At 42.8% G+C, this 27,998-nt stretch overlaps 1 protein-coding gene across 1 annotated transcript in view; it reads left to right on the plus strand.

Annotated features, from left to right (window-relative positions):
* The first annotated feature begins 3,450 nt into the window (after positions 1–3,450).
* Positions 3,451–27,998, plus strand: part of F13B (coagulation factor XIII B chain) — a 228,854-nt gene continuing 204,306 nt past the window's right edge. Inside the window, exons 1-3 of the mRNA XM_033962281.1 lie at positions 3,451–4,186; positions 8,063–8,812; positions 24,913–25,113. Of these exons, the coding sequence (XP_033818172.1) occupies positions 3,451–4,186; positions 8,063–8,812; positions 24,913–25,113 (1,687 nt within the window). The remainder of the gene's footprint in view (positions 4,187–8,062; positions 8,813–24,912; positions 25,114–27,998) is intronic.

Here is a 27,998-nt window from a genome sequence, read left to right on the forward strand (position 1 = left end):
GCCAGGCTCTGCGAAGAGGACCTAAGAACGGAAGGAACTGAGGGCATAGCCCCCTCCTCCCCTCCCCAAACCTGTGAATAACAGAAGCGAAGGACCAGGGAAAGCAACAATCATCAAGCAAGTCTGGAGGAGAGTATTGACGGGAGGACACCAAATGTTCATGTATCCAACGCAAGAGTGTGGCCACGCTATAGATAGGGAGGTCTGGCAGTCCGAGGCCCCCCCCGGTCCTTGCTCTGTGTCAATTTAAGAGCACTAATATGAGCAACCCGTCCTCCCCAGATAAAAGAGCAGATAATGGCCTGATACGAGTGCTCATCCGCACGCAATATCCAGACTGGAATAGTCTGCAGGGGGTACAGCAGTTTCGGAAATAACATCATTTTGACCAGAGCCACCCTGCCCATTAAAGAAAGGGGAAGCGAACGCCATTTAAGACATAATGTCTTAATTTTCCCGATAGTGGCGGTAATATTAGCAGCATACATTTTACTCGGATCCCGATAAAGCATAATACCAAGATATTTCAGCTTCCTGGGTGCTATTCCCACACCAAGCCCCATACACCAAGATTCTGTAGTGGGAGAACCAAGCAAAAGAGCCTCCGTCTTGTCAAAGTTAATTTTTAGACCTGAAAATTTTCTATCTCTTATTTGGACTCATTTTAAGCCCTCCCTCCCTATATGCACAGACATCATTTCATCCCAAGAGTGAACTTTACCAGTTTAAATATACTGACAGATTCTGTGCAGACATCATTTCATCCCAAATATGCATCTCACCAGTTTAAAGAGACTGTCAGCTCCTACTAGACTAATTCATCTTCCTGCACCCTGACTGCAAAGATCTCCTATTTCTCTACTTCCTCACACATGCTGTATCACCTCAGAGCTGGACACTTTTGTTGTCACTTGTTGTTTCCTCAGAGCTGGACACTTTTGTTGTCACCTGTTGTTTCCACAAAATGTTTCCTGTTTGGTGGATCCCCGGATTCATGACAGCCACCTTCCTAAGAACGCTTTGCTGTACAGTTCAACCTATTTACTGAACAATACCTGATGTAGTCATTCACCTCTGTCCTCCATCACCATTAATGGGACAACCTACTCCACACCTTGGGTAACTAATGATTCTATTGACATTCCAGACTTTATTTCATATGCTGTTCATCCACTCCCTCTTGGTATGGGGAACGAGACCTTTCACAAGCTTCTGAATTTCATAGAACTCCATGCCTACATTGAACAACTTAAGAAGACCTCCATAGGAGTGAATCATACCATCACTTTTGAAAATGGACAGACTTCACAAACTGTTGAAAATTTGCTACGAGATGCTCATGTCTCAGTTTGGGAACTATTCTATGGCTATTTGCCCACTGCAAATCACGTCTTTAATGTTTTAATTCACCCTATCGTTGACTGAACAGACAACTCACCAATCTGCTGTCCTCGACCACAGACTACAAAACCTTCAAAAAAGAAACAAAAACCCTACTCTTCAAAAAATACATAAAACCTATATAACACAATCAGATTATCTTAGCAAATCAAAAATTGTTCACTTAACCCTGTATATATTTCCAAATATCATGACAATGCACTTATATAATCCACCATATGTTCTTCAGCAAAATCATGACAATTCTCATTTAATCTGCCTTGAACCACTTTGACAATTCTTATGTAAACTGCCTTATGTATTTAGTAATATCATGAAATTCTTATGTAATCCACTTTGAACCGTAAGGTAATGGCGGAATAGAAATAACTAATGTAATGTAATATAATCTCTTTATAACGCATATCCCACAAAGTTACCCCTACCTTTTAAGGCAGTTATACATGAATTTCCAGTATCTTCTCTGACACTTGATAATTTGGTTGATTTGGCATGGCCTATTGCATTGCATACCAGGGTCAGACATAATATATGATCTCATATACCTTTATGCCTGAACCTCCTGAGAAAGCTTCCTGCATCTCTTATGCACTGTTCATTCACTCAAAGACAGGTAAGATATAGCATATTGGGTTTCCCCACCCAGATAACTGTACAACCTAAGACAGAGGTTTGAACTCATAATGGGAACTATTTATCTTCATATCTTGGAGATTTTACAGGACAAGGGGACATGCTAATATAATGTTGGAGGTAAGAGAGGCATCTGTAAAGGGCAAACTGGCTGTTTACAAAATAGTTGCAGAAGTGCATGTCATATTTCAAAGAATAAGAAGAAGAAAAAAAAGAAAGGTATGGAGTGTCAGCCCTACCTTAACTTGCTGGCCTTACCAATGTCAGCAAAGCCTATGGGAGATCATATCATTCATGTCTGACCTTAGACAGCCTAAATTAAATCAGTGCTTAAAGGTAACAAAGGACCTTGGTACAGCTAAGATGTGTTAAGAGGTGCTAAAGACAGTTAAAAGATGTGTCAATGTCTGGTGCTTAAGATGGACAGCTTAAGATATAAAATAAGTCATGGGCCTGATGGGCCACCGCGGGTGCGGACTGCTGGGCGCGATGGACCTCTGGTCTGACTCAGCAGAGGCAACTTCTTAAGTCCAGGTACATAGGTTAATCAGAAACCATTCAGAGTGAAACTCCAAATTACATTTGACTTCTTCTCTAGTCTCTCACACCCCACTCACCTTGTTTCAAACAGTTTACAAAAGATTGGGGTACTTAACTTCAATAGATTCTATTTTTAGAATAAGAATCAAATCTATAAAAGCCCCCTCTCTGCATCACCCCCCTCTCTCTGTCTGGAATGTCACCACATTCTTCTCTGTCTTTCCTCTGGATTCTGTAAGGCAGGTAAACTGTCTTTCCTCTCTCATTAATTGTAATGCTTGATGTATCTTTATGTAGCTTGCTTTTCTGTAATATTAAGCTTATTTCTGCAAATTATATTCTTTATGTAATCACTTCTGGCTGTGCTTATCAGTTGATTTTACTTCCTACTGAATCTTCTATGAGGGTATTGAACCTGGGACCTGGCGGATTGTAAGGCCGCTTCAACATTACCCCTCCAAACCTTACATTTGGGGGGCTAAACCTTACATATGTGATCAGTTTAACATACGAGGAGCCCTCAAGAAGTTTTCAGCCCAACCAAGAAGAGAATGATGTAGAGCCATGAAACTTACAAGTTATTATGCACTTTTCTTGACACTTTTTGTTTCATTTCATATCATTGAAATAAAAAGTGGGAGAAGGAAGTGACGTCACCGGTACAAATGGATGTCTGAGTTGGGAGCTCCATTCAAGCTCTGAGAATATCCCTTTATTTTGCTGTGCAATTATGCTGGAGAATGCCCTACACGCTTGCTGCCAATGCCTGTATTGTGTGTGGAGGGAATGGTGACCTGCAGAAAGCTCCCCTGTGAGAAATAGGGGCAGTGCACGCTGGAACAGACACTGAGCAGGAGTGCATGTGGAGGCAATGTAATGGAGTCAAGCAAGAGTGGCACTGCGAGCTTGGGGAGGGCCTTTGAGGCGACCGCTGAACTGCTTTCCGATCTAGCCCTGGAGCTGCTGTCTCCCGACCCACTGACAAAAGCTGATATGCAGCAATGGATCCAGGAGGTCAAGTCGGAGATCTCGGTGGTTGCGGTACAGATACGGGAGGTGGTGCAGGAGCTCTGCTCCAATTTAGTGGAGATGGGCACAAGGGTGGAAGTGGTGGAAACTCGCCTGGATACTTGTGAGGAGAGTGGGACTGGCATGCAGCGGAAGCTGGAGGATATAACAGCTGAATACCAACTTTTGCTTGACAAGATGGAAGTCTTAGAGAACTGCACCCATCGTAACAACTTGCGGGTGTGGGGACTCCTGGATGTGCCGGAGTACAGAGATGTGCGGGCCAAGGTGCTTAAGCTGTTGTATTGGCTATTGCAGAATGAAGTTCTGGAACCGGGGATTGAAAGAGCGTACAGGGTGCTGGAATCATGGGTCAATGATCAGCCCAAAGACATAGTGCTGTGCATCCAGAGTTTTGTGCTTAAGGAGCAAGTATTATGGCGAGGCCGGGAGATGGGTGTGGTGACGAAGGGAGGGTCATCGTTTGGAATTTTACCAAGACTTGGCAGCCAGCACTTTACAGAAGCAGCATTCTTTTTGCGAGGTGACCAAGGCTCTGCAAAGAAGCAACCTGAGATATCATTGGACTTATCCCTTTGGGGTGGTAATTATTTTCAATGGTGTGCACACATGGGATGCTTATGCTTTGCTGCAAAAGGAAAGGATTGAAGTACCGGAGAACTCTGGCCTGGAGATGGGGGGGCCCTGAGTATGGGCTGAAGCATGCCTTTTTTCCATTGGCATAGAGTGGAACGTGGTCCCCGTGGGGGTCAAGAAGGTCATATTGGGGGCTCCCCTCCTCAGCTGCAGCATCCTCTTCCAAGGAACCTTCTTGACTGGTTTAACGCTTCCAATGGACATCCTGGATTTGGCTAGCACTCTCTGTTCGTAGCCCTGGTAACCTGGTTGGGGGTTTCCTGGTTGTGGGTTGGGTCGACCTTTCCTTCTGGTGCTCTGTTGTTTTGTTCTAGAGGGTTGAGGGAGGAGGTGGTGGGCCTGCCTGGTAGGGGCTCCTGAGTGTTTGGGAAATGGTGAGAACTTGTTATGTGCTTGAGGGGGAGCGGGGTGTGGGTTAGATGGTTGTATTGGCTCTGATGGGTGATTGGTGGGCAGCGGGAAGTTTGTTCTTTGGGCGCTGTGTGTGGCTGTGGGGATGGTTGTTGTTTTTTTATGGTGGGTTTTGTCCTGGGCATCAGGGACTGTTTACTTCCTTGTATGTTGGTAAGAGGTCTGGTGGATCTCACTTTGAGGTAGGGGGGTGGGGAGTTGCATATGGGGGCAGAAGGGGGTGGGGAAGGGAGTGGGGAGGAGAGGGAAGATGGGTCAGATCATGGCTGCGGGGGTCCTTTGCTGCTTGTATCTATTTTCTCCCAGCTGGAAAACAAAGACATAGAATTAATCAAAGATATAGAGAATATCATTTTAAGGGGGGGACACTGTTCTGCTAGGGGACTTCAACATGCACGATGCAGATTGGAACACGCTCACAGCGACAACCAGCGCCAGCAGAAGGCTATTCCACCATTAAAGGAGCACAACTCAAACAACTGGTATTAGAGCCCACTAGGGCACAGGTGATTCTGGACCTGGTACTCACCAATGGAGAAAGCGTATCGGAGGTCTCGGTAGGCAATAAGTTAGCCTCCAGTGACCACAACATGGTATGGTTCAACCTCAGGAAAGATTTCACTAGATCGAGCACGACAACAAGAGTACTCAACTTTCGAGGTGCTGACTTCAAACGCATGGGAGATTTCGTCCATCACGCACTACAAATCCAAGCTGTGGACGATAATGTGGAAGACATGTGGTCAACCTTGAAATCTACCTTACATGCAGCAACGAACCGATACATAAAATCAGCAAGCAAACGGCGAAGAAACATTAGACCCCAGTGGTTCACCGCAGAGATCTCAGATCTCGTTAAAGAAAAGAAACTAGCATTCATTTCCTACAAACATTCAGAGAAAAGGGAGGCTAAATTGGAATTCAAGGCCAAGTCTACAGCGGTGAAAGCGGCAGTCAGAGAGGCCAAGCATCAAGCTGAAGTAAACCTGGCAAGGAACATTAAGAAGGGTAACAAATCCTTAGCGACAGAAAAAGAAACACTGATGGGATAGTGCGCCATAGGAAATCAGATGGGAAGTTTGTAGAATCAGATTCAGATAAAGCCGAACTACTAAATGAATACTTCTGCTCGGTCTTCACCTGCGAGACACCGGGGTCCGGTCCACAATTGCAGGCAAAGCAAAGTTCAGAAGACCCATTTTGGGATTTTGAGTTTACTTCCGGAGATGTCTACGACGAATTATCAAGACTCAAGGTGAACAAAGCCATGGGCCCGGACAATCTACATCTAGGGTCCTCAGGGACGTCCTAGCAGAACCGTTATCCGTACTCTTCAATCTGTCCCTGAGCGCGGGACAGTCCCTTGGACTGGAAAACAGCTAATGTCGTTCCTCTGCACAAAAAAGGTTGCAAGACAGAGGCTGCGAATTACAGACCGGTAAGTCTCACATCGGTAGTGAGTAAACTCATGGAAACACTCATCAAATGCAAATTAGACATGATACTAGACGAGGAGGAACTACGCGATCCCCACCAACATGGATTCACCAAGGGTAGGTCCTGTCAATCTAATCTCATCAGTTTCTTTGACTGGGTAACAAGGAAAATGGATTTGGGAGAGTCCCTAGACGTCATGTACTTGGACTTCAGCAAAGCTTTTGATAGCGTCCCCCACCACAGGCTATTGAGCAAGATGAAATCGATGGGATTAGGTGAAACACTTACAGCATGGGTCCATGATTGGCTGAGTGGTAGACTTCAGAGGGTGGTTGTTAATGGTACCATCTCTAAAACGTCAGAGGTGACCAGTGGGGTGCCGCAGGGCTCGGTCTTGGGCTCGATCCTTTTCAACATATTTGTAAGAGATATGACTCAAGGGCTTCAAGGTAAAATAACATTATTCGCCGATGATGCCAAACTATGCAATATTGTGAGTAACGGCAATCTGTCCGACAGCATGACGCAAGACCTGCTTTTATTGGAACATTGGTCCTCGACCTGGCAGCTTAGCTTCAACGCTAACAAATGCAAGGTCATGCACCTTGGCAACAATAATCCGTGCAGAACGTACACATTGAATGGAGAAACCTTAGCAAGGACTGCCGCAGAACGGGATTTGGGGGTGATCATCAGCGAAGAAACGGCCAAACAAGTGGAGAAGGCTTCATCCAGCGCTAGGCAAATGCTGGGTTGTATCCGGAGAAGCTTTGTTAGTCGGAAGCCCGACGTCCTAATGCCTTTGTACAGAACCATGGTGAGGCCTCATCTGGAGTATTGCGTACAATTCTGGAGGCCACATTACCGCAACGATGTGCTGAGAATCGAGTCTGTACAGCGAATGGCCACCAGGATGGTCTCGGGGCTCAAAGATCTATCATACAAAGAAAGGCTGAACGAATTGCAGCTATACTCTCTCGAAGAAAGTAGGGAGAGAGGGGACATGACTGAGACGTTTAAGTATGTCACTGGTCGCATCAAGGTAGAAGATGATATTTTCCTTCTTAGAGGACCCTCGGCCACAAGAGGACACCCTCTGAAAATAAAGGGCGGGAAGTTTCATGGCGACACCAGGAAGTACTTCTTCACTGAAAGAGTGGTGGACAGCTGAAATAAGCTCCCAGTACAGGTGGTCAAGGCCAGCAGCGTGCCAGATTTTAAGAACAGATGGGATGCTCATGTCGGATCTCTACGAGGGAAAAGGTCATCAGAGAGCGATTAACTAGGGGGGTGGGTCAATGGAGTGGGCATACTCGATGGGCCTTTGCCTTTTTCTGCCGTCACTTTCTATGTTTCTATGTTAGGTTGGTGTCTTATAATATCAGGGGTCTCAATTCTCCTCATAAATGTAAAGCCTTCTTTCGGGAGTTGATTAGGCTGAGGGCAGCTATCTGTTTTGTTCAAGAAACCCATCTGCTTAAATCTCATGAAATATTTGTCCGAGCTTCTAGGTTTCCCTAGTCATTTTGGGCCTCCCAGGTGGGCATCTCTAAGAAGGATGGGGTGGGGGTCCTGATTAGTAAGGGAGTGCGCTATGAGGTACACAGGGTGTTGAGTGACCCGTAGGGTAGGTACATCATGGTAGAGGCTTTGATAGAGGGGAGCTTGTATTCTTTGGTTATTATTTATGCACCTAATGAGGTGCATAAATGAGGGTCAGGGAGCCTTCTTTCACGAGCTAGTGCCCCAGATTTTGCAGTTTAAGGGGGGTGTCTTGATTTTTGGTGTGACTCCACACTTGGATAATTCGGGGAGGGCTGGGTGTTATGGGCGGCGAGACCACAAATTGTTGCGGGAGGCGCTAGCTTCTTTGAATGTAGAGGATGGATGGTGTGGGATTATACACATTTCTCATGGACGCATACCTTTTACTCTAAAATTGACTATATATTTTGTGGCCTTCTCTGTTGGGTAGATTTGGTAGGAATTGAACAGGTTATCTGGTCTGACCATGCACCTATTTGGTTGCAGTTTGAGGGTGAAGGAGGTTGTTTGGGACGGAAATATTGGCGCTTTAATGATAGTCTTTTGGATGATCCAGGTGTGGCAGCTCAAATTGAGGAGTGGCTTCGTGATTATTTGGATTTGAATTTGAAGTGTGGTGCTTCCCCGGAGGACATATGGGAGGGGTTGAAGGCAACCCTGAGAGGTCGCCTGATTGCTTTGGCCTCTTCCAGGCAGAAGTGTCACCGGGAGGAAATAGGCACACTGTTACATCAAATCGGGAGATTGGAGGGGATGCATAATCATCAACCCTGCAATGTGGAGGTGGGCAAACAGTTACAGCGGGCCCAGAGCGATCTCCAGGCATTGGAGTTGGAGCACTTGCACTTTAATTTGCAGCTTTTACAGCAAAAATATTTTGAGTTCTCCAATAAGGCTAGCCGGCTGGTTGCGCATTGCTTGAAAGTGCGCCAAATGCAGAACCATATCCTATCTATCCGGTGGCCTGGGGAAGTTTTGACTAAGGAAGATGCTATTAGAGCCCGCTTTGTGGACTATTACTCCCAACTCTATACCCCAGAGGTGGAAGGGACTCGGCAGGATCAGGACCGTTACCTGGCTTTGGCTTCACTACCGCGGATTACAGAAGGTGATGTGGGGTGGCTAGATCAACCACTTACTGTGTTGGAGGTGAGGGGGGCCTTATGGTCCATGAAGGTGGGTAAGTCCCCCGTCTGGACGGCTTCACTGTCTGATATTATAAGCACTTCCAGGATTTATTGTTACCGCCCCTTTTACACTTCCTTAATTCTCTGGAAGGGGATAGTAAGCTCCGCTTCTTTATGCGATTGGCTGGGGTTACTGTCTTGGCGAAGGAGGGGAAGCATCCTATGCAGTGTGCCTCATATCATCCGATTTCCTTAATGGGGATAGACACTAAGATCTTTACGCGTATTTTAGTGGACTGTTTGATGAGTTGGATTCCACGTAACATAGTAACATAGTAACATAGTAGATGACGGCAGATAAAGACCCGAATGGTCCATCCAGTCTGCCCAACCTGATTCAATTTAAAAATTTTTTTTTTTTTTTTTCTTCTTAGCTATTTCTGGGCGAGAATCCAAAGCTTTACCCGGTACTGTGCTTGGGTTCCAACTGCCGAAATCTCTGTTAAGACTTACTCCAGCCCATCTACACCCTCCCAGCCATTGAAGCCCTCCCCTGCCCATCCTCCTCCAAACGGCCATACACAGACACAGACCGTACAAGTCTGCCCAGTAACTGGCCTAGTTCAATCTTTAATGTTATTTTCTGATTCTAAATCTTCTGTGTTCATCCCACGCTTCTTTGAACTCAGTCACAGTTTTACTCTCCACCACCTCTCTCGGGAGCGCATTCCAGGCATCCACCACCCTCTCCGTAAAGTAGAATTTCCTAACATTGCCCCTGAATCTACCACCCCTCAACCTCAAATTATGTCCTCTGGTTTTACCATTTTCCTTTCTCTGGAGAAGATTTTGTTCTACGTTAATACCCTTTAAGTATTTGAACGTCTGAATCATATCTCCCCTGTCTCTCCTTTCCTCTAGGGTATACATATTCAGGGCTTCCAGTCTCTCCTCATATGTCTTCTGGTGCAAGCCTCCTATCATTTTCGTCGCCCTCCTCTGGACCGCCTCAAGTCTTCTTACGTCTTTCGCCAGATACGGTCTCCAAAACTGAACACAATACTCCAAGTGGGGCCTCACCAATGACCTGTACAGGGGCATCAACACCTTCTTCCTTCTACTGACTACGCCTCTCTTTATACAGCCCAGAATCCTTCTGGCAGCAGCCACTGCTTTGTCACACTGTTTTTTCGCCCTGATTCACGTTTGATTCATCCTGACCAGTTGGGGTTTGTGGTGGGTCGGCAACTGGGGGTAATGTCCGGAAGGTTTATAATCTTATAGAGAGGGCTCGGGGTAGGGCCAGGGAGGCTATTTTCTTATCAATTGATGCTGAAAAAGCCTTTGATAGGGTTTCTTGTCCCTTTTTATTTCAAGTTCTGGAGTCTATTAGCCTTGGTCCACGCATAAGGGAGTGGATCCGCATACTCTATACTTGTCCCATGTGCTGTGTCAAGGTAAATGGGGGTTACTCTGAAACTTTTTCTTTGGCATGGGGTACATACCAGGGGTGCCCTCTCTACCCTTCTCTTCATGTTGCGGGGAAATAGGAATATTCAGGATATATCTACGTCTGGAGGGAATACAAGCTGACCCTCTTTGTTGATGACCTCCTCTTTATGATGGAGGATCCGTAGGCTTCCTTGCAGGCTATCTTGAGGGAGTTGGAGGCATTCCGGGTCGTTTCCGGGTTTCGGGTTAATGTAGGAAAATCTGAGTTGCTTAATGTGAATTTGTCCAACGATCAGGTGGAGTATTTTCGGTAACGCTTCTCCTTTCAGTGGGTTAAGAACTCCCTGAGATATCTGGGGGTATATTTTGGTCCACTGGGAGTCAGTGTTTACCACCTTAATTATCCCCTGTTGTTTTGTCGCATTCGGCTGGATTTCGATGGTTGGGGGGGGCCAATATTTCTCCTGGTTGGGCAGGATGGAGATAGTGAAAATGATAGTACTTCCTCATCTCTTGTTTTTGTTTCAAGTGCTTCCAGTGCAAATCATATCGAGGGATATGGGAGATCTGGGTCTCCAACAGGGAGCACCTAACTGGGCCTCCGCGTGTGCGAATCGCTGGACTAGATTGACTTAGGTCTGATCCGGTGAAGGCGTTTCTTATGTTCTTATGTTCTTAATAAGCGGGTTTTGGAGGGGGTGCAATGGAGTTTTCTTCACTTTATTTGGGCCGGTCTTAGGCCATGAGTGGGCTGGAAGGTTCTCTATTTGGGTCAGAGGGAGGGGGGTCTGGCTTTCCCTAATGTGTTAAAATACTATCAGACTGCTCAACTGTACGCTCTTCTAGAGTGGCAGACCCAGCACCCGAAACTGTGGGTGGTGATCGAGCAGGATTTGGTGGGGGGGCTGCTGTTGCTACATCGTCCATTGATGCCTGGGAGGGTTTCAAGTTTCAAGTTTATTAGTTTTTTTGATTAATCGCTTAATCATACTTCAAAGTGATAAAAAACATTTAAAATTACAATATTAAGAGTAATACAATATTTAAACATAAACATTAAAATAAACTAGACTATATACAAACTTAACAAACAAGAAAAAAAAGGCGAAGGGGATTTGAACTACAAATTATTATAGAAAGAGTAGTCGGGGAAAAACACAAGGTCGGGAATTTAAGATGCATGGTCAAATACAACATTATTAATAAATCCAAGATTGAGAATTATTACTCAAAAGCATCTTTGAAAAGGAATGTTTTTAAATTAGTCTTAAATTTATTGTGTTCTTCTCTTAAATAAATTGGAAGAGAATTCCAGATTTGTGGGGCAGTAACGGAAAAGATAAATTGTCGTCTAGTGTTGATGATCTTGAGAGAAGGAATTGTCAGTAAATGTTGTTCGTTTGACCGTAATGTTCTATTTGAGGAGTAAGGAATCAGTGATTTAAAAATAAATGCGGGTGTTTTAAAAAGTGAGAGTGAATGGGGGTCTGATGTCCGTGGAAATCTCTCTGAAGGTATGGAGAACGGTCCGGAAGTTGTTGTTGATGGGGAGGCGTCACTTGTGGTATACCCCGCTGCGCCATAATCTTGATTTTGTGCCCGGCCAGGGAGCTGGGGTGTTTGTGCATAGGGAGGCCCAGGGGTTGGTGTGGGTGGGACAGTTGTGTGATCTGGTTTTGCAATGGGTAAGGTCTTTTGGGGAACTTCAGACTTGCTATGGTCTTCCTTCTCGGGATTTATTCCTCTATTTACAGGTAGTTCATTACTTACAGTCTTCAGGGATCTTGAGGGAGATGCTTGGGGGGAAGACACATTTTGAACTGTTATTAGGGCCGGTGCTCCGGAAGGGACCTAATCGGCACTTTATAGGTGCCTTAAATTTCAGGGAGCTGATTTGTTGCCCTGGGAGGGGGATTGGGAATCTGCTATTCCTCAGGAAGCTTGAGAGGTTATTTGGAGGGAGGTGTCTTCAGCGGGTATAGCAGCCTTGATTGTTGAAAATAGCTGTAAAGTCCTTTTCTGGTGGTGCTACACCCCTCAATACTTACAAAGCAATGGTGTCAAGTCCCAGGATAATACTGTAGCAGAGCAAAAAATGGACTTGCTAGCACTTAGTAGGAAGAACTGTAGCCCTCAGATGCCTGTGCTGCACAGTGGTTGGAAAGAGCACACTGAAAAAGCAGTTTACAGGTTAGCACATCATTTTAATGTTATGACGTAAATACATTTCGTATATTTAACACATGCGTAGAATTGGCAGTGTGCCGACGCCATTTTTCAAATCTGCAAAGGCGGATTGTGCTATACACGGTGAATACCGCTATTTAATAGTAATGTTTAGTTTTAATCTTTTAATCTTCTGTATTCACAACTTTTAACACGATACTTTCTTATTATGACAGCTTGACGATAATTGACCCCTGAAGAAGCCGTATTTGGCGAAACGGGTCCCGTTGGGCCACTAGCTCAAGCTTTAGTCATCATTGCCCAGCAAACAGCCAACTAACTTAAAAGATAAGTGTCACTACTTTATCACTTTTTCTTGTTTTTCTGTTTGCTGTTTCATTAAAGTATAAGCATTTAAAAATCAAAAATTTAAAAATCATTTAAAAATCATTACCATCTGTATGCCCGATGAAAGAGAACGTGCTAACCTGTAAACTGCTTTTTCAGTGTGCTCTTTCCGACCACTGTGCAGCACAGGCATCTGAGGGCTACAGTTCTTCCTACTAAGTGCTAGCAAGTCCATTTTTTGCTCTGCTACACCCCTCAAGCCTTGGCTAAGTGGCAAGGGGGTGAGGCGGGTTTGTGCTGGAGAGGTTGTGGGGAGGTGGGTACCTATCTCCATATGTGGTGGTCTTGTGGGAGGGTGCGGGCCTTTTGGACTGGGGTATTTACTTACATCTCCCAGATTTTACGTAAGCCGGACCCTGCTGACTGGCATCATGCTCTATTATTTTGGCATCAGCTGGATTTGGAATGGGGAGAATCCCTGTTTTGTAAGTTAGCTATCACTGCAGCCCGGTTGGTGCTGGCCTCTACCTGGAACTGTTTGGTGCCCCTTACTTAGCAGTTGGTGGAGCAGTGTTTACAGCATTTGCAGCACTGGCAGCTTTTGTACCAACTTACTGCTATTCAGCATGGTAAACAGAATGGGTATGCTTATATTTGGCAGAACTTCTGGGTGAGCTCTTTGTAGGGTTGAGTAGTAGGGTTAGGGGTGAGTGCAGTATTTGGGAGCTGCTGGTCTGTGGGAGTGGTTGGGGGGGTGTTCCTTTATTGTTGCTGATATGGACCATTTTCCTGTATGGGGTATGAGCAATGGGATCTGTCCTGGGGAGGGGGCAATGATTTGGAATGGCCATTGTGGGACTTTGTTTTCTTTTGCCTGTTTTACTGTGCGTGCTGTTGGTTGTAGTATTCTTTATTCACTGGCTGTAATCTCTATCAGTGTTGTTTGCATTTGATTCTGTTTTTTACTATTTCAATAAAAGCTCTTATTTAAAAAAAAAGAAATAAAAAGTGTCAATAAAAGTGTGAAATAGCTTGAAAGTTTCATGGTTCAAGTTTCAAGTTTATTAAAATATTTGTTTGACCGCTTAATCTAATTTCTAAGCGGTTAACATAATAAAATTACATAAAAACAAGTTAAACAGTTACATTGAGACGTATATTAAAACAGGGAAAACAAGTGACTTGCACAGACATACGGCAACAAAAGGACGGATGGGGAAGAACTACAATTGATATAGGATAGGCAGAACATAAATGGCTAAAACAATAGGTTAGGTAAAAAATTATTACCTAACCACATCTTTCTCTTCTTGGCTGGGCTGAGAAGTTTTCAGTGGCCTCTCGTACTTTCTTTTATAGATTAGGCCCCTACTATATGCCTTCTAGGTATCTATTTATAAAGGCATGTCATAAAATTACCTATAAAATAATGAGTGGAAAGGAAAGGGTAGATGTGAATCACTTGTTCACTCTTTCCAAAAATACTTGGACTAGGGGACATGTAATGTAATGTAATTTAATGTAATTTATTTCTTATATACCGCTAATCCGTTAGGTTCTAAGCGGTTTACAGAAAATATACATTAGGGAGCGTTAAAATTATAAGTAAGATAGGTACTTAGAAATTCCCTTACTGTCCCAAAGGCTCACAATCTAACTAAAGTACCTGGATAATAATAAAGAACTGAAAAATAGAGATAGAGGAAAAGATAAGAAAATAAACATTCTGACAAGATTACATTGATCTAAAGGATTTTGGAAGGTTGAAGAGAGGAGAGATAAGAATAGATGCAGAAGGGAGGAACCGTTGAACAATAGAATTCTGGGGAAATTTAAATGATAAAAATAAAACAAAACAAGTGGCAAAACAATGAATGAGATTAAAATAAATCATAAACTGGAAAGAAAAATGAAAAATAAAATCAAAACATTGTCTTCAATCCACGGTTTCAGCGTCAGTGATGGAGTGGAGCAAGTAAGTTTTTGGAGGAGCGATGAGATTCCCAGAAAAAGGGCTTCTTCAGGGGAGAGATTTGGTTGATAGTCCCAGGGATGCCCATGTTTCCTGCTCTGCAATGGTCTCTTCCATGCATTCCTCCCAACGATATATTGCCTGTGCTCCAGCCGCTACCCTGATGGCTGCTCCAAGGAGACTGCTTCAGAAGAGGTTGATGGTGATTGTAGGGATTTCTCTGCTGCGGAAAAGCCGCCTGGTGCTGGTGTTGGTTCTGCTGGAGCTGGGGGCTGACAGGGGACCCCTGCTTTGCTGCTGCTGCTGAGGCAATGAGATCCGAGTCGAAAAAGGGGCCACCCAAGCCGGGCACGTCCACCGCAGCGCACGGCCCGCACAACACCGGTGAGAAGCCCCTGAAAAAAGCCGGGCCAATGGACGACGGGATCCCAGGGCAGAAGCCCCCAGTCTCCGGGCCGGGCAAAGCGCCGATCTGGCCGCCGCCACCGGGGCCAGGTGCGCCGGAGACAGGCGGAGGCGGCAAAGAGGTCCGCACCAACCACGGGGCGCCGAAGTCGGACACAGGGGGGCGAGGCTGAGCCTCTCAGGGCCGGGGGACCGGCCATCTCTTGTCTCGGCAGTCCGCTGAAGCCTGCGCTTCCTAAGCCCCCCCCCGCCACATTTCAACAGGTGATTCCCGGGGGGCTTCAGAGCGATCTTGGCTGTGACCTGCAGATAGGCAATGGCGGCGGACGACGACGGCGGCGCTGCCACAATGGCCTCCGTGCCGGAGAGCTCATCGGCCATGTGCGACAGCATTTTGTCGGGGCTGTTCAGCCTCAGCTCGCCATTGTGTTCGGATTTGGGCGATAGGTACTGCGGGTTCAAGTGACTGAGGTCCCTCGGCTGCCGCTGCTGCTGCGGAGATGACTTGCCGCTAAACCTCAGTCGCTGCCGACCTCCGACCTCGACCACCGGAGAAGGCCACCAAGACCGTTGCATGTGGGCCAAACCGCCAAAAATAAGACAGTAGGATCCAAATTCAAAACAATAAGATCAACAAAAAATGAAAAAAAATTACAGGAGTGTAAATAATAATGTAGATAATAAAACCAAATTAAATAAGAAAAGAAACAAAAGAAACAAAAAACATAAACAAAGAAAATGGCGGGAGGAACTATAACAGCAACCTAACCCGGCGCCATCTTGAAAAAAAAAAAAAAATGTGATGAAGCTACTAAGTAGTAGATTTAAAACAAACCAGAGGAAATATTTCTTCACACAACGTGTAATTAAACTCTGCCAGAGAGTGTGGTGAAATCAGTTAGCTTAGTGGGGTTTAAAAAAGGTTGAGATAATTTCCTAAAAGAAGAGTCCATAGGCCATTATTGAGAAGACTAGAATAAGCAGCATAAAAATGTTTTACTACTTGAGACCTGGGTTGGCCACTGTTGGAGACAGGATGCTGGGCTTGATGGTCCTTCGGTCTGTCCCAATATGGCAATTCTTTGATCTTATATTCTTAACTATCAGTACCTCTTCATCATTCTGCATTCACAAATGAGATTTTGCATAGTGCTGTCCAAATTAAATGAGCCACAGATTCCCCTAAGAAAATAATCTGTGTGGGTCTGCAGATACAGCATTTTCTACTTCATGAGATTTTGAATATAAGGTTCCTCATCTCTTCAATTGAATAGCCAAAACCTAAAAATTACATAAAGAACAGAATGACTTTGCAGTTAATAATAGTGGGCTCCTTTTACTAAACCACAGTAGAGCTTTTTATTACAGGCCGGTGAGGTAAATGCTCTGATGCTCATTCAATTCCTATAAGTTTCAGAACATATACCTCGCTGACCTATGGTAAGAAGCTCTACCATGGTTTACATTTGTAAAACTTAAGAAACCTCTAATTTTTGTGAAACACACTAAATCCTTAAAAGAAGGCTAAAGCACAAGACAAAAATCCAAACTGGATCTAGTGAAGAAATTTTTTAAGGATCTCAAGCGCTCACAGCTAAAAGCCCGATGTATCTTACAAGCTGATAACCATAGGGTGAGCTATCATCGGTCCTTTTAAATTCTCCAATTTACTTTATTATTTATCAAAAACATTCTTTTTTTGTTATTTTAGATATTTTAAACTTGTTAGATATTCTGACTTCCGATTAGCAGCCAGTACTCCTATATTCAACTATATAAGTCATAGAGTACTTAACTTGATGACTTGATGACGACGGAAGATCTCGAGCCTCTTTCCACATATGCTGATTACTTTTTGAAACCTATAGTAATGACAGGTAGTTCTTACATTAAAGACACGTCTCAGTTTTTGTTATGGCTACAAACCATTGAGCTAGTCAATAAACCTATAATCCTGGTGACTTTGGATATAGTATCGCTTTATACATCATTACCTCAGGATAAATGTTTAAAAATTGCACATAAGGCGCTTCAATCTAGATGTCGCCCTCATCAAAGTCCCACTGCTTTTATTATGTCACTATTAAAATTGGCATTAACAAAAATTTTTTTTACAGACGGTAAGGACCTGTACTTACAAACAAAAGGGGTAGCAATGGGCGCTACTTGCGCTCCATCTATAGCTTGTCTATACATGAAGCATTACGAGGAGACTTATCTGGCATCTCACCAGTGGAGTCAATGTATAATGGGTTGGAAAAGATACATCGATGATGTTTTCATGATCTGGCAGGGCTCTACTAACCAGCTACTAGAGTTTACAGAATGGTTGAATACTAATGATACTAATATTCAATTCACTAGAAATCAATCCACTGAAGGTATCAACTTTTTGGATACGTGTGTTAGTGTTAGTGATAATCACTTTGAAACCAAACTTTATATTAAACCCACCGATACTACCAGCTTGTTACACTACGATAGCTGTCATCCCACTCCACTTAAAAACAGTTTGCCACTAGCCCAGTTTTTGCGCTTTAGATGCATTTGCACTCATAAAGCTGATTTTAAATCTTCTGCTAACAAATTAGCAAATAATTTAAGACATAAGGGGTATCCAGAAAAATACTTAAGAAAATCATATCGAAGAGCTAAATATAATCATCAAGAATGGTTACTACAACCCTCCAGTAATAATAATTCTCAAAAAAGTTTTTCTACGGGAGAAGGTATTCATCCAGAATATGCTGAAGAAGTTCAGACTTTTGTGCTTAGATACAACGTAGAATCTGAACATGTAGCTAATATTATTCATAACCACTGGAGGATAGTTCAAAATAATTCCTGTTTTGAAAATTCAAAAATACGACTAGCATATTCCAGGTCACGGAACTTAAAAGAATATCTGAGATTGCAACCCGATTCAGTACAAAAAGATACTAGTAAAAACGCTGGGATGCACTCAAGTTGTGGGAAGTGTCAAGTCTGCCCTCTAACTATCCAGGGTGCAGTTTTCATGAACCCTTTGGACCATAGACAATATGAGTTAAAACATGTTACCACTTGTAGATCTGATCATGTGGTTTATTTAATCATATGTCCTTGCCAAAAAATTTATGTTGGCAAGACTACTAGGCAGTTTAATATACGTATGGCAGAACACAAGTCTTGTTTAAAACTTAAAAGAAAAGAAGCTCCGCTTGTAGCACACTGCTTAGAATACCACCATGTCTTTAAAAAATTAAAATGCATGATCATTGACATGGTACCGGCATCAATAAGAGGTGGGGATAGGGGGAAAAAATTGTTACAATCAGAACAAAGGTGGATAGATCGCCTTCATAGCCTGCAACCGTGTGGCCTAAACATAGCCATTAATTGGCAGGTTTTTATCTAATACGTAAACGTCATTAAGAACAACATTGGTTAGAATTGACAACATAAAGGTTCCCTAAAGGAAATTACTAAAAATCAATGAGTATGCCGATAAGACTCTATTTTTGTTTAGGGCTCTCTCTAACGCTCTGAACATAGGTGTTTAGCACCTTTAGGCACATATGCCTTTAAAGTTCCATTTATGGGGATTTAATGTTTTAACGATGTTGAATTAAAACTAAGGGATAAATTCCGGATATGACATCAGACTCAATGTCTAAATGGCTTTGAATCTGAATAGAGTATTCTATTCCGGATATGACATCAGACGCCTTCATATTTAACCCTCGAAGTCGGGTAGATTTTTTGAAGACGGCGATAGATAAGTTGGGCACGTCGTGCCTCTGTACCATGGAGTCTTTCATTTGTTAGAACTGCTGCCGACATAAATAGGTATGTTTAAAATGTGTAGTCCGAATGGCTGCTATAGGTTAACAACAAAAAATTTTATCTTAAGGTTTATAAAATGTTGTAGAAAATTTAACATTCTCTTAGTTTTCGCAAGACTGATATCAATGTCATTTCTCTGAAAGTAGTTGCTATAAATTACACTTCTAAACTATTTGAACAGTTCTTTTTAGAAAAAGTTTTTGGATAAGGCTGAACTTCTATAAGTATAACCAGAAGTACCATCATAGAGCGTTCATTAATACAAGTATTTAAAATTATAAATTATAAATTATTTATTACATTAACTAAGCTTTAAGTATTATTCTGTTTCATTTTATAGTGTTAATGTTGGCACTTTCCCTGATGAAGCTCTTCTAAAATTAGTAAGAGCAAAACGGAGATCTTCCGTCGTCATCAAGTCATCAAGTTAAGTACTCTATGACTTATATAGTTGAATATAGGAGTACTGGCTGCTAATCGGAAGTCAGAATATCTAACAAGTTTAAAATATCTAAAATAACAAAAAAAGAAAAAAAGAATGTTTTTGATAAATAATAAAGTAAATTGGAGAATTTAAAAGGACCGATGATAGCTCACCCTATGGTTATCAGCTTGTAAGATACATCGGGCTTTTAGCTGTGAGCGCTTGAGATCCTTAAAGAATTTCTCCACTAGATCCAGTTTACATTTGTAAAAGCCAGAGAATATTTCCTTTCTAATTATCTCACCTGTATTTTGAGCAGAACAGAAATCCTCCAGTGCCAGCAGAACAACATAGACCAATAGATCCATCTTTGAAGTCCTCATTGTCTACAGTGGAAATGCCTGGGTGCTTCATTAACTCTCTCAGACTCATCAAATGAATTTTACTAACCCAATTTTGATTACTTACACAACTGTATTTTAAACTACCATTACAGCAGTGGTCTCAAACTGGCGGCCCGGGAGCCACATGCGGCCCGCCAGGTACTATTTTGAGGCCCTTGGTATGTTTTATCTTAATCACAAAAGTAAAATAAAAGTTTCTTGATCATATTTCTCTTTAGCTATAAATTGCAATATTATTATTAAAACTTAGCCATAAGGAAAGATTTATAAATTATAAAGAGTTTTACCTCATGCAAAGTTGTCATTTCTTAAATAAGACATTAACTATTTTTTTCTGAGGCCCTCCAAGTACCTACAAATCCAAAATGTGGCCCTGCAAAGGATTTGAGTTTGAGACCACTGCATTACAGGAACCTCTTGAGTCTAATTTGCTTTCAACATCCAAAACTAGAAAATTCCCAATGTTTTTTAAAGCATTGCAGCCTATTTCCCTTTCCAGCTAGAAATGATCTAAGGCCTGAGAGAGGTTTTTTTTTTCATCCCTATAATGTTTGTAGATCTAAAGGTCAAATAAATGTCAACATCGCTTGCATGCCTCAACAGAATTTCACTGGAGGATTGTATGGAGAGCTGAAGGCCATATTTTGACCTTGTCTCTAACAACTTCAAAACAAACTTGGATCAAAATCCATAAAACACTGAAAGTTCTATCTACCACTAATAATGTTCACAAAATACTGCAAATTTTCACAAATACTGCATGCCACTGGAAGAGATTAGCGGTCTGTTAACTAATCTATGGTTTTGTTAATTTATATTGCTTTTTGTTTTGGAGGGGATTTGATTTTGATCAAAGAAATATATACCAAGCTGACTGCCTGTAGTTGAAAGCAGGGACAATGTAAATCTGATCAAGTGTTACTAATGCCAGATTCTCAGGGGTCCTGCATGTAAAAATTTGATTTTTTTTGTTTGTTTGTTTGTTTTACATATTTTTCCATTCAAAAAGGTTATATAGTGCTCTGCATAGGACTGTAAAGGAAAGCCTTTAAAGTTAAGACTTTGACATTTGCCTGAAATGAAGACAGGAATGTAAACATTTCTTTCAAATGTTAAAAGTTGTCGTGCTTGCCCTTTGATTTATGCCACAACACCATGGGTCATCTGGGTTTCTATCCCCTGCCCTATGGAGGCAAGCAAGTCCTAGAAGTGACTCTTTCAGGCTTGTGGGGGGAGAGCAGTTATCAGTTACTTCAGTGGCAAGTTCAATGTGCATGCAATGTCAACTTTATAAGAAGCTTCCCTTTAAGTCTAGGGATCCTAAAGATCCTTATACTACCTATGACATACTGTCTTAGATAGGAGGGAAAAGTTGTAGAAAAAAGTCAAAGGTAGCAAAATAAAGCTATTATATACTGTATTTATTCTAAAAACTGCCAGACCAGCGCAACCTGTAGGAAAGCAAATGCAGAAGTATACCAAAAGTTGCTGATGGGGGGGATCAGAAAATACATATGAGAATAATAACATAAAAATATTCATGATGGGGGAAGAGGAAAAAAGCAAATGGGTAAAAAAAAAAAAAAACCTCACATCAAAATATGACCAACTTGATGGAGAAGAACCTGAAAAGTGGACACAAGTGTGCTTGGTCTGTGCAATGAGCATGAACTAATGAATGGTGGGTGTGAAAGCTTATCTTCTGTTGCAATCATAGACCAAACAGCATTGTAAATGATTACCACATTTCAAAACACAGATACAAAGGCTTCATCAAATGCTTGTTGGATTTTCTGAATGGTGAAAACCAGGCACAGGACCACACATGGAGTGCAAGTACTGTATGTTTTTCATAGCATTAACAGTATTTTGCACACAGGAAATCTTTGCAGAAGTTACAGGTATTTGGCCTTTTCATTTGCTCTAATCCTTTAAACCTTACTGTGATTCCAACCAATGGAGAAAGCACAGTTACTTACCTGTAAGAGGTGTTGTCCGAGGATAGCAGGCAGATATTCTCACATGTGGATGATGTCATCCACTGAACAGACAGTCCAAAAGCATGCTTTCACTTTAAAAGTGTCGAGACCGCCTGTACCGTGCGTCAGTGCCTTCATATATGGCACCAGCCCACAGGATTCTCGGTTTAGTAACAAGCTAAGAAGCCAAAGAGGATGGGAGGGTTGTGAGAATATCTTAGGACAAGCAGGCAGATATTCTCACATGATGCTATCCACTGAACTTGGTATGGACAGTGCATAAAGTGTACTGTTACTTTAAATCTTTTCAAAGTCTCAAGACTACCTGTACTGCACATTACAGGTAAGTAACTGCACTTTATCCCAGGACAAGCAGGCAGTATAGTGAGAGGGAAAGGAGGATGGAAAGAAGAAGAAGATCATAAAATCCTTGTCAAGTCCTTGTGTGATACAGGTGAAGCAGGATAAGTCCTTTGGATAAAGGTGAAGTAACCAGACCTCAGAGGAGAAAACCCCCTCCCCTCCCTCTTGCTCTAATAAATCAGTATATTAACTGTAAAAGATATTTCATAACCCACTTGCCAGCTGGCCTATAGTGATTGAGAAATATCCTGTTTCTGAGTTAGCTATGGTAAGCAAAAACTTATAAGAAACAAGACTTAAATTCCAATGCATGGCACCTGGCCGGATATTATGCAAAGAGGAAAACAGCTCATGGTCAGAAAAATAGAATTCTCAAGAATATTATTTAGCAAGATATATCATGTGTTACCACAGCAGAGAAGGAATTTGAGACTCGGAATTGCTTATATGGTAAAGGGAAAAGGGCATTTGTGGGAAAGGGTTAGGCCTTACGGTAGACTGAACAGACGTATAAGATGACACAAATAGATAAGCCAATAAATGAATCTACTTATGTAATGACGTATAAGAAAATAACCAATAAAGATGTACCATGTGATTTAGGCCAACGTGGTATTGACCACCAAGAAATGTATAAAACCAGGCCTATAAGCAGAAGTAATCAGAACAGACCTCAGAGGATCCTCAGGCCTGAAGATCACTTTCTGTTACGCTATATGCTGAATGATTTATTCTTGTAAGCTGTTACTGATTTGTTAATAAATATATATCTATTGAAACCAGTATGTAGTGTGTAAAGTCTCCATTCCGAGGTAGGACTAGACAGCGACCTACTTCAATAGTCATTTGTGGGACTCCCTAGCTGACAGGGTCATGCCCTTTAGAAGAGGGTTATGAGCCTGAGCCTGGCAAATCACAGAGGGTTTGAAAGGAAATGGAGAATAAATTTTGTAGAACGGCTTGGTCGAACTGGCTCTCTTGGCTGGAATACTTTTCCACACAATAGTGGGACGTGAAGGTATGAATTAAGGACCAAGTTGTTGCTTTGCAAATGTCCTCAATGGGAGATGAGCCATTGTAGTTGCCATTGCTGTGACTTTATGTGTTGTGACATGGTCTTCATGGGTTCACCCAAACTGAGCATAGGAAAAGGAGATGGTTCTCTTAGATCAGAGGACAGGAACAGTTGAGTGGAAGTTCTCTGAGGTCTAGTGAAATCTAGATAGTAAGCCAAAGAACATTTGCAGTCCAATGTATGAAGTACTGCCTCTCATGGGTGAAAGTACAGTTTGGGAAAGAAGACTGGAAGTACAACGGACTGGTTGAGGTGGAATTTTGAGACAACCTTTGGGAGGAATTTAGGATGGGTGCAAAGAACAACCTTGTGGTAAAACATTATGAAAGGAGGATCTGAGACAAGGGCTTGAAGTTCACTGACCCGAAATGTGGAGGTGAGAGATATGAGTAAAGTCACTTTCCAGGTGAGATGTTTAAGAGATGCTATCATGAGTAGCTTGAAAGGAGGCTGCATGAGAGCAGAAAGGACAACATTAAGGTCCCAGGTCACTGCTGGAGGCTTGATTAGAGGTCTAGTATTTGAGCAAGCCCTTCATAAATTTAGAAACCACAGGAGGTGCAGATGATGACTTTTTGTCTAGTAGAGTATAGAAAACACTAATAACACTCAAATGGACTCTGATGGACAAGGTCTTCAGGCTGGAGTTGGAGAGGTGCAGGAGATAGTTCAGCATTGATGGGAAGGGCAAGTGCTTGGATTTAGTGAGGAGGTTCTACACCAAATAGTAAAGTGAGTCCATTTGAAATGATAGGAGTGTTGTGTATGTTTCCTAGAGGCTTTAAGGATGGCTGATACTGGATCCAATACCGTGAAGGCATTCAATGGCTGGAAGAGAGAGACCATGCTGTGAGAGCTAATGAGCATAGACTGGGAGGGGGGGGGGGAGAAAGTCATTGTTTTGTGTAAGCAACATTGGAAAGATTGGTTTCTTGAACACTGAGTTATAGAAGAAGAGGGAACCATGCAAGACATGGCCACCGAGGTGCTATGAGAATCATTGTGGCTTGTTCCTGGTGAAGTTTGAGTAGTGTTTTCCTAATTAGAGGAGTAGGAGTGGACCCGCTGTGCAGGTGCTGGTTATTTTCATGTATTAAGAGCCTTTCAGACAATTTTTGGTGCGTATACAGAAAAGAGGCATAGCTCCTGATGAAACCAAGTGTGAAACGGTTGGGCAGCCGTCAGGCACAAAAGATAAGTGCCTTCCTTTCTTTAGCACCTTAAGCACTAAATGCACTTTATATTTATTAAATGTCATTAAATCAAAAAGATTTGAGCACATGCCACTTTACCAAGACCAGTGATGAATTACCACCCCAGTAAGGGCATGAAAAATCATTCAAGTAGTGCCTTGGGTATTTGAGGTCTGGTTAATCAATTTGACTTGATATCAATTTGTTCTCTGGCTCATACTATTGTTTGTTTGAACAAATTGTTGTTTTCTTCTATTGAAGTGGGTTTTAATATACTGCAGGCTGGTGAGGTAAATGCTCCAACATTCTTAGGAATTAAGTGTCAGAGCATTTACCTCACCAGCCTGCACTAAAAACCTATAGCGCTGTTTAATAAAAGTAACCCTTAGGTACTGAAATAATGCAGGCTAGTGACCCATGTGATAAATTTTGCTGTGGTAAAAGTGTGAATTTTACCAGATCTTAGTAACTAACCCTCTTAAAATATTACCCATCCTACTGAAATAGATCCTGAATATCACAAAAAAATAATTTATTTTTGTTTCAGATAACATATGTGACTTTCCAGATATAGAAAATGGAAGGATTGCACAGTATTATTATAGTTTTAGAAAGTATTACTTTCCAATGAGTAAAGGAAAAAAACTTTTGTTGTCCTGTCTGGCTGGCACCACAACTGAGGCTGGGAACCAAGAAGGAGAGATTGTATGCACTGAGAGTGGATGGTCTCCAGCACCAAAATGCTACAGTAAGTCAACAGTCTGCCTTGAACTCCTTTTTTGCTTGTTTCCATTAAACTAAGAAAGATAAGGTCAATAATAGGAATATTTGTGTCTTTTTTGTGTGTATTGTTACACGGAACCCGCTGTGAAGGCAATGGAATCCTTGCAGTGCCCCAGAACTGATGAGCAAAGTAGGGAATTGTTCCAGGAGAAAACAGTAGATAAACCTAAAATTCCTCCTAGGGCACCGCCAAGAAAGAAAATGCCTTTGCAAAGCAGTGCAAAGAAGGAGGTAGAGACTCCTCATGCCTGTTTGCCTTTTTCTATGCAGCAAGTGAAAAGCAAGGTAACAATACTACAAATCCCATCAGGCTAAGGGCAGAGAATTCCTAAAGCCAGGACTGGAACAGCTCCAGTGCCTAGCAAATCCAGAACTAGTTTGAGCCAGCTCAACAAGCACCTGAGCTTAGATTTAGCCAGAACTAAGTGCACATCTACACTCTAGCACAGGCAGGTAGCCACTGAGAGAGAAAAAGGTGGGGTTCCTAATTACAGGCAGCTATACAGGAGAAACCCAGCAGGGAAAGAGAAGAGAACCAGACCTTCTCTGTCAGGAAACAGAAGTGCACCAGAGCCTTATTCTCCAGAAGGGCAGGTAGGACCTCAAGATTGGGAGGTTTTTGTTAAAGACTCATTCATAAATGAAAATGATATAGAAATGAATAAAGCTCAGAGTGTGGAAGAAATGAATGAGGATTTTTCATACGCTACTGACCCTGAATTAATGGAGTGGGGCTGAGGCACAGTAGAAGTTTGGAGTTTATCAAAAGGAAATTGTTAGTGAAGGATTCCAGACTAGTCAGGCTGTATTATTTAAAGCTTCTGTCTGAAAGAGGTTTTTTTGTTTCACTTGTATGGAACTTGCAGGAAAAACTGCACAGTCTAAATCCAAGCAGGACTGAGTTTTGTTTTTTTCTGTTATGTGGTTTGGGGCAGTGCATGACAATTGATTACTTAAAGCACTGCTGGCCACAGGACACTGGGGAACTCTTTATTCAAAATCTAGTGGGATCTTGGTTGGGATTTTTGTACACCAAAATCTACAGGGCTGGTACAGATCCCAACACCTCAGGGGGTATTTTGGCTAATAAATCCCCAAGGTGAAGTCATAGCAGAATCTGGTTGAACAAAGCCAGGTGACAAACAGTGGCTGTGCCGAGAAGGGCCTAGCCCAGTGTGGCAGGGGTTTATAGTCTTAAGCGCGCGAGACAAAGGCACGCCGACAAACGAGCGCCGACAATTGAGCGCAAGACTTTATTGTGCCGCAGGAAAACCTTCTTTTAAAGGGCTCCGACGGGGGGTGTTGGTGGGGAACCCCCCCACTTTACTTAATAGTGATTGGGCTGGCGTTGGGGGGGGGGTTTGGGGGGTTGTAACCCCACATTATACTGGAAACTTAACTTTTTCCATCTTTTTTAGGGAAATAGTTAAGTTTTTAGTATAATGTGGGGGGTTACACCCCCCAAACCCCCCCAAGATGGCAGTGTGAGGCAGCACGATCCCTATTAAGTAGAGTGGGGGATTCCCCCCTATACCCTCTATTGGAGCCCTTTAAAAGAAGGTTTTCCTGTGGCGCGATGAAGTCTTGCGTTCAATTGTCAGCGCTCGTTTGTCGGCATGCCTTTGTCCTCGCTCGCTTTTGTCCCGTCACCGTGACAGATATAGGCCTGAGAGCCTATGAAAGGGCCATTAAAAGGCTGAAATAGAAGCCAGTGGATGGTGTGACAGGAATCTGGCTAGACCTACGAGAACCAAGGAGAAAGTCCCTGTATGCCCCAGTAAAAATTCTGTGACCAGGTTTAGGAAACATCCTAACCAGGGTGAAAATCCTGTGCGCAACTTGAGGAAGGAGTCTGCTCCTTTAAGTGTGCCCAGAGCACAGGCTGATATTCTAAAGACAGGGCCCTTTAAGAATTTGTCTAACCCTGCTAGGGGGGGGGGGGGGGGGCGTGGTTTGTTGCCAAGAGGAGAGACAGCTGGGACAAGGAGCTGAGCAGAAACTGGGAAGGAAGCCAGTCCTTCCAGCTGAACCATGGCCAGCATAAGAAAGTTTCCCTGAAGATTGGGAAATGGAGGAACCAGAAGTCCAGCCTGAGGACCAAGACATAGAATGCCAGGTGGACTAAGACCTGCCTAACTGGGAGGAACACTTAATGGAGTGTGAGTAGGCTGTTAAGCCCAGCAGTTTTTTTTCCTTGTTTTTTGAACTTTTGAATTTATGTTTTGGAGCAGCTTGTGCGCTGCTCTGACTTGTGCTGGGAGTTGAAGAAGTCAAACCAGAGCCTGTCTCTTTGGGAGGGCGGCGACACATGTGGTGTACAGGCTCCTCTCCTCCCGACCTGTTGGGGATTCGGCTCTACCCAACAGGGCCAGAGTTAGAGCCAGAGCCAGAGAGAACATTTTACAAGAAAGTGGCGCTTGGTGCATGGACTGTGTTGTTAAGCCAGAAGGCCAAATTAAGGATTTTTGTGTTAATAGACTGGACTAACTCTGAAAGCACGGTTTGTGCTGGAGCGGGACTTATTTGCTTCCTTAAGAGGAGTGAAGGCAATTCTCGGAAGTTTGTTTTTCACTCGTGCCAAATCCACTACCTTTCTTAAAACTTCGGGACTGGGATTCAGCAAAGCAACTAGGCCTAGCCAGGATCCTGTCCCACAATGGCAACAAGCCAAATAAAGGAAACAAATGGATTGTTTTGTTGTTTTATCTTGTGCAAGGACTATTGTTTGCTTGCATTTTTTTGAACTCATTTTGAATTGCTACTAACTTGAGTTAAATGCACCAAGGCTGGTGTGAAATAAAGATTTCTTTTGTGGCACACAGGTGTTTTGCATTATTGTTGAACTCTATT

The sequence above is a fragment of the Geotrypetes seraphini genome, chromosome 10, assembly GCF_902459505.1.
Source record: "Geotrypetes seraphini chromosome 10, aGeoSer1.1, whole genome shotgun sequence".
Lineage (NCBI taxonomy): Eukaryota > Metazoa > Chordata > Amphibia > Gymnophiona > Dermophiidae > Geotrypetes > Geotrypetes seraphini.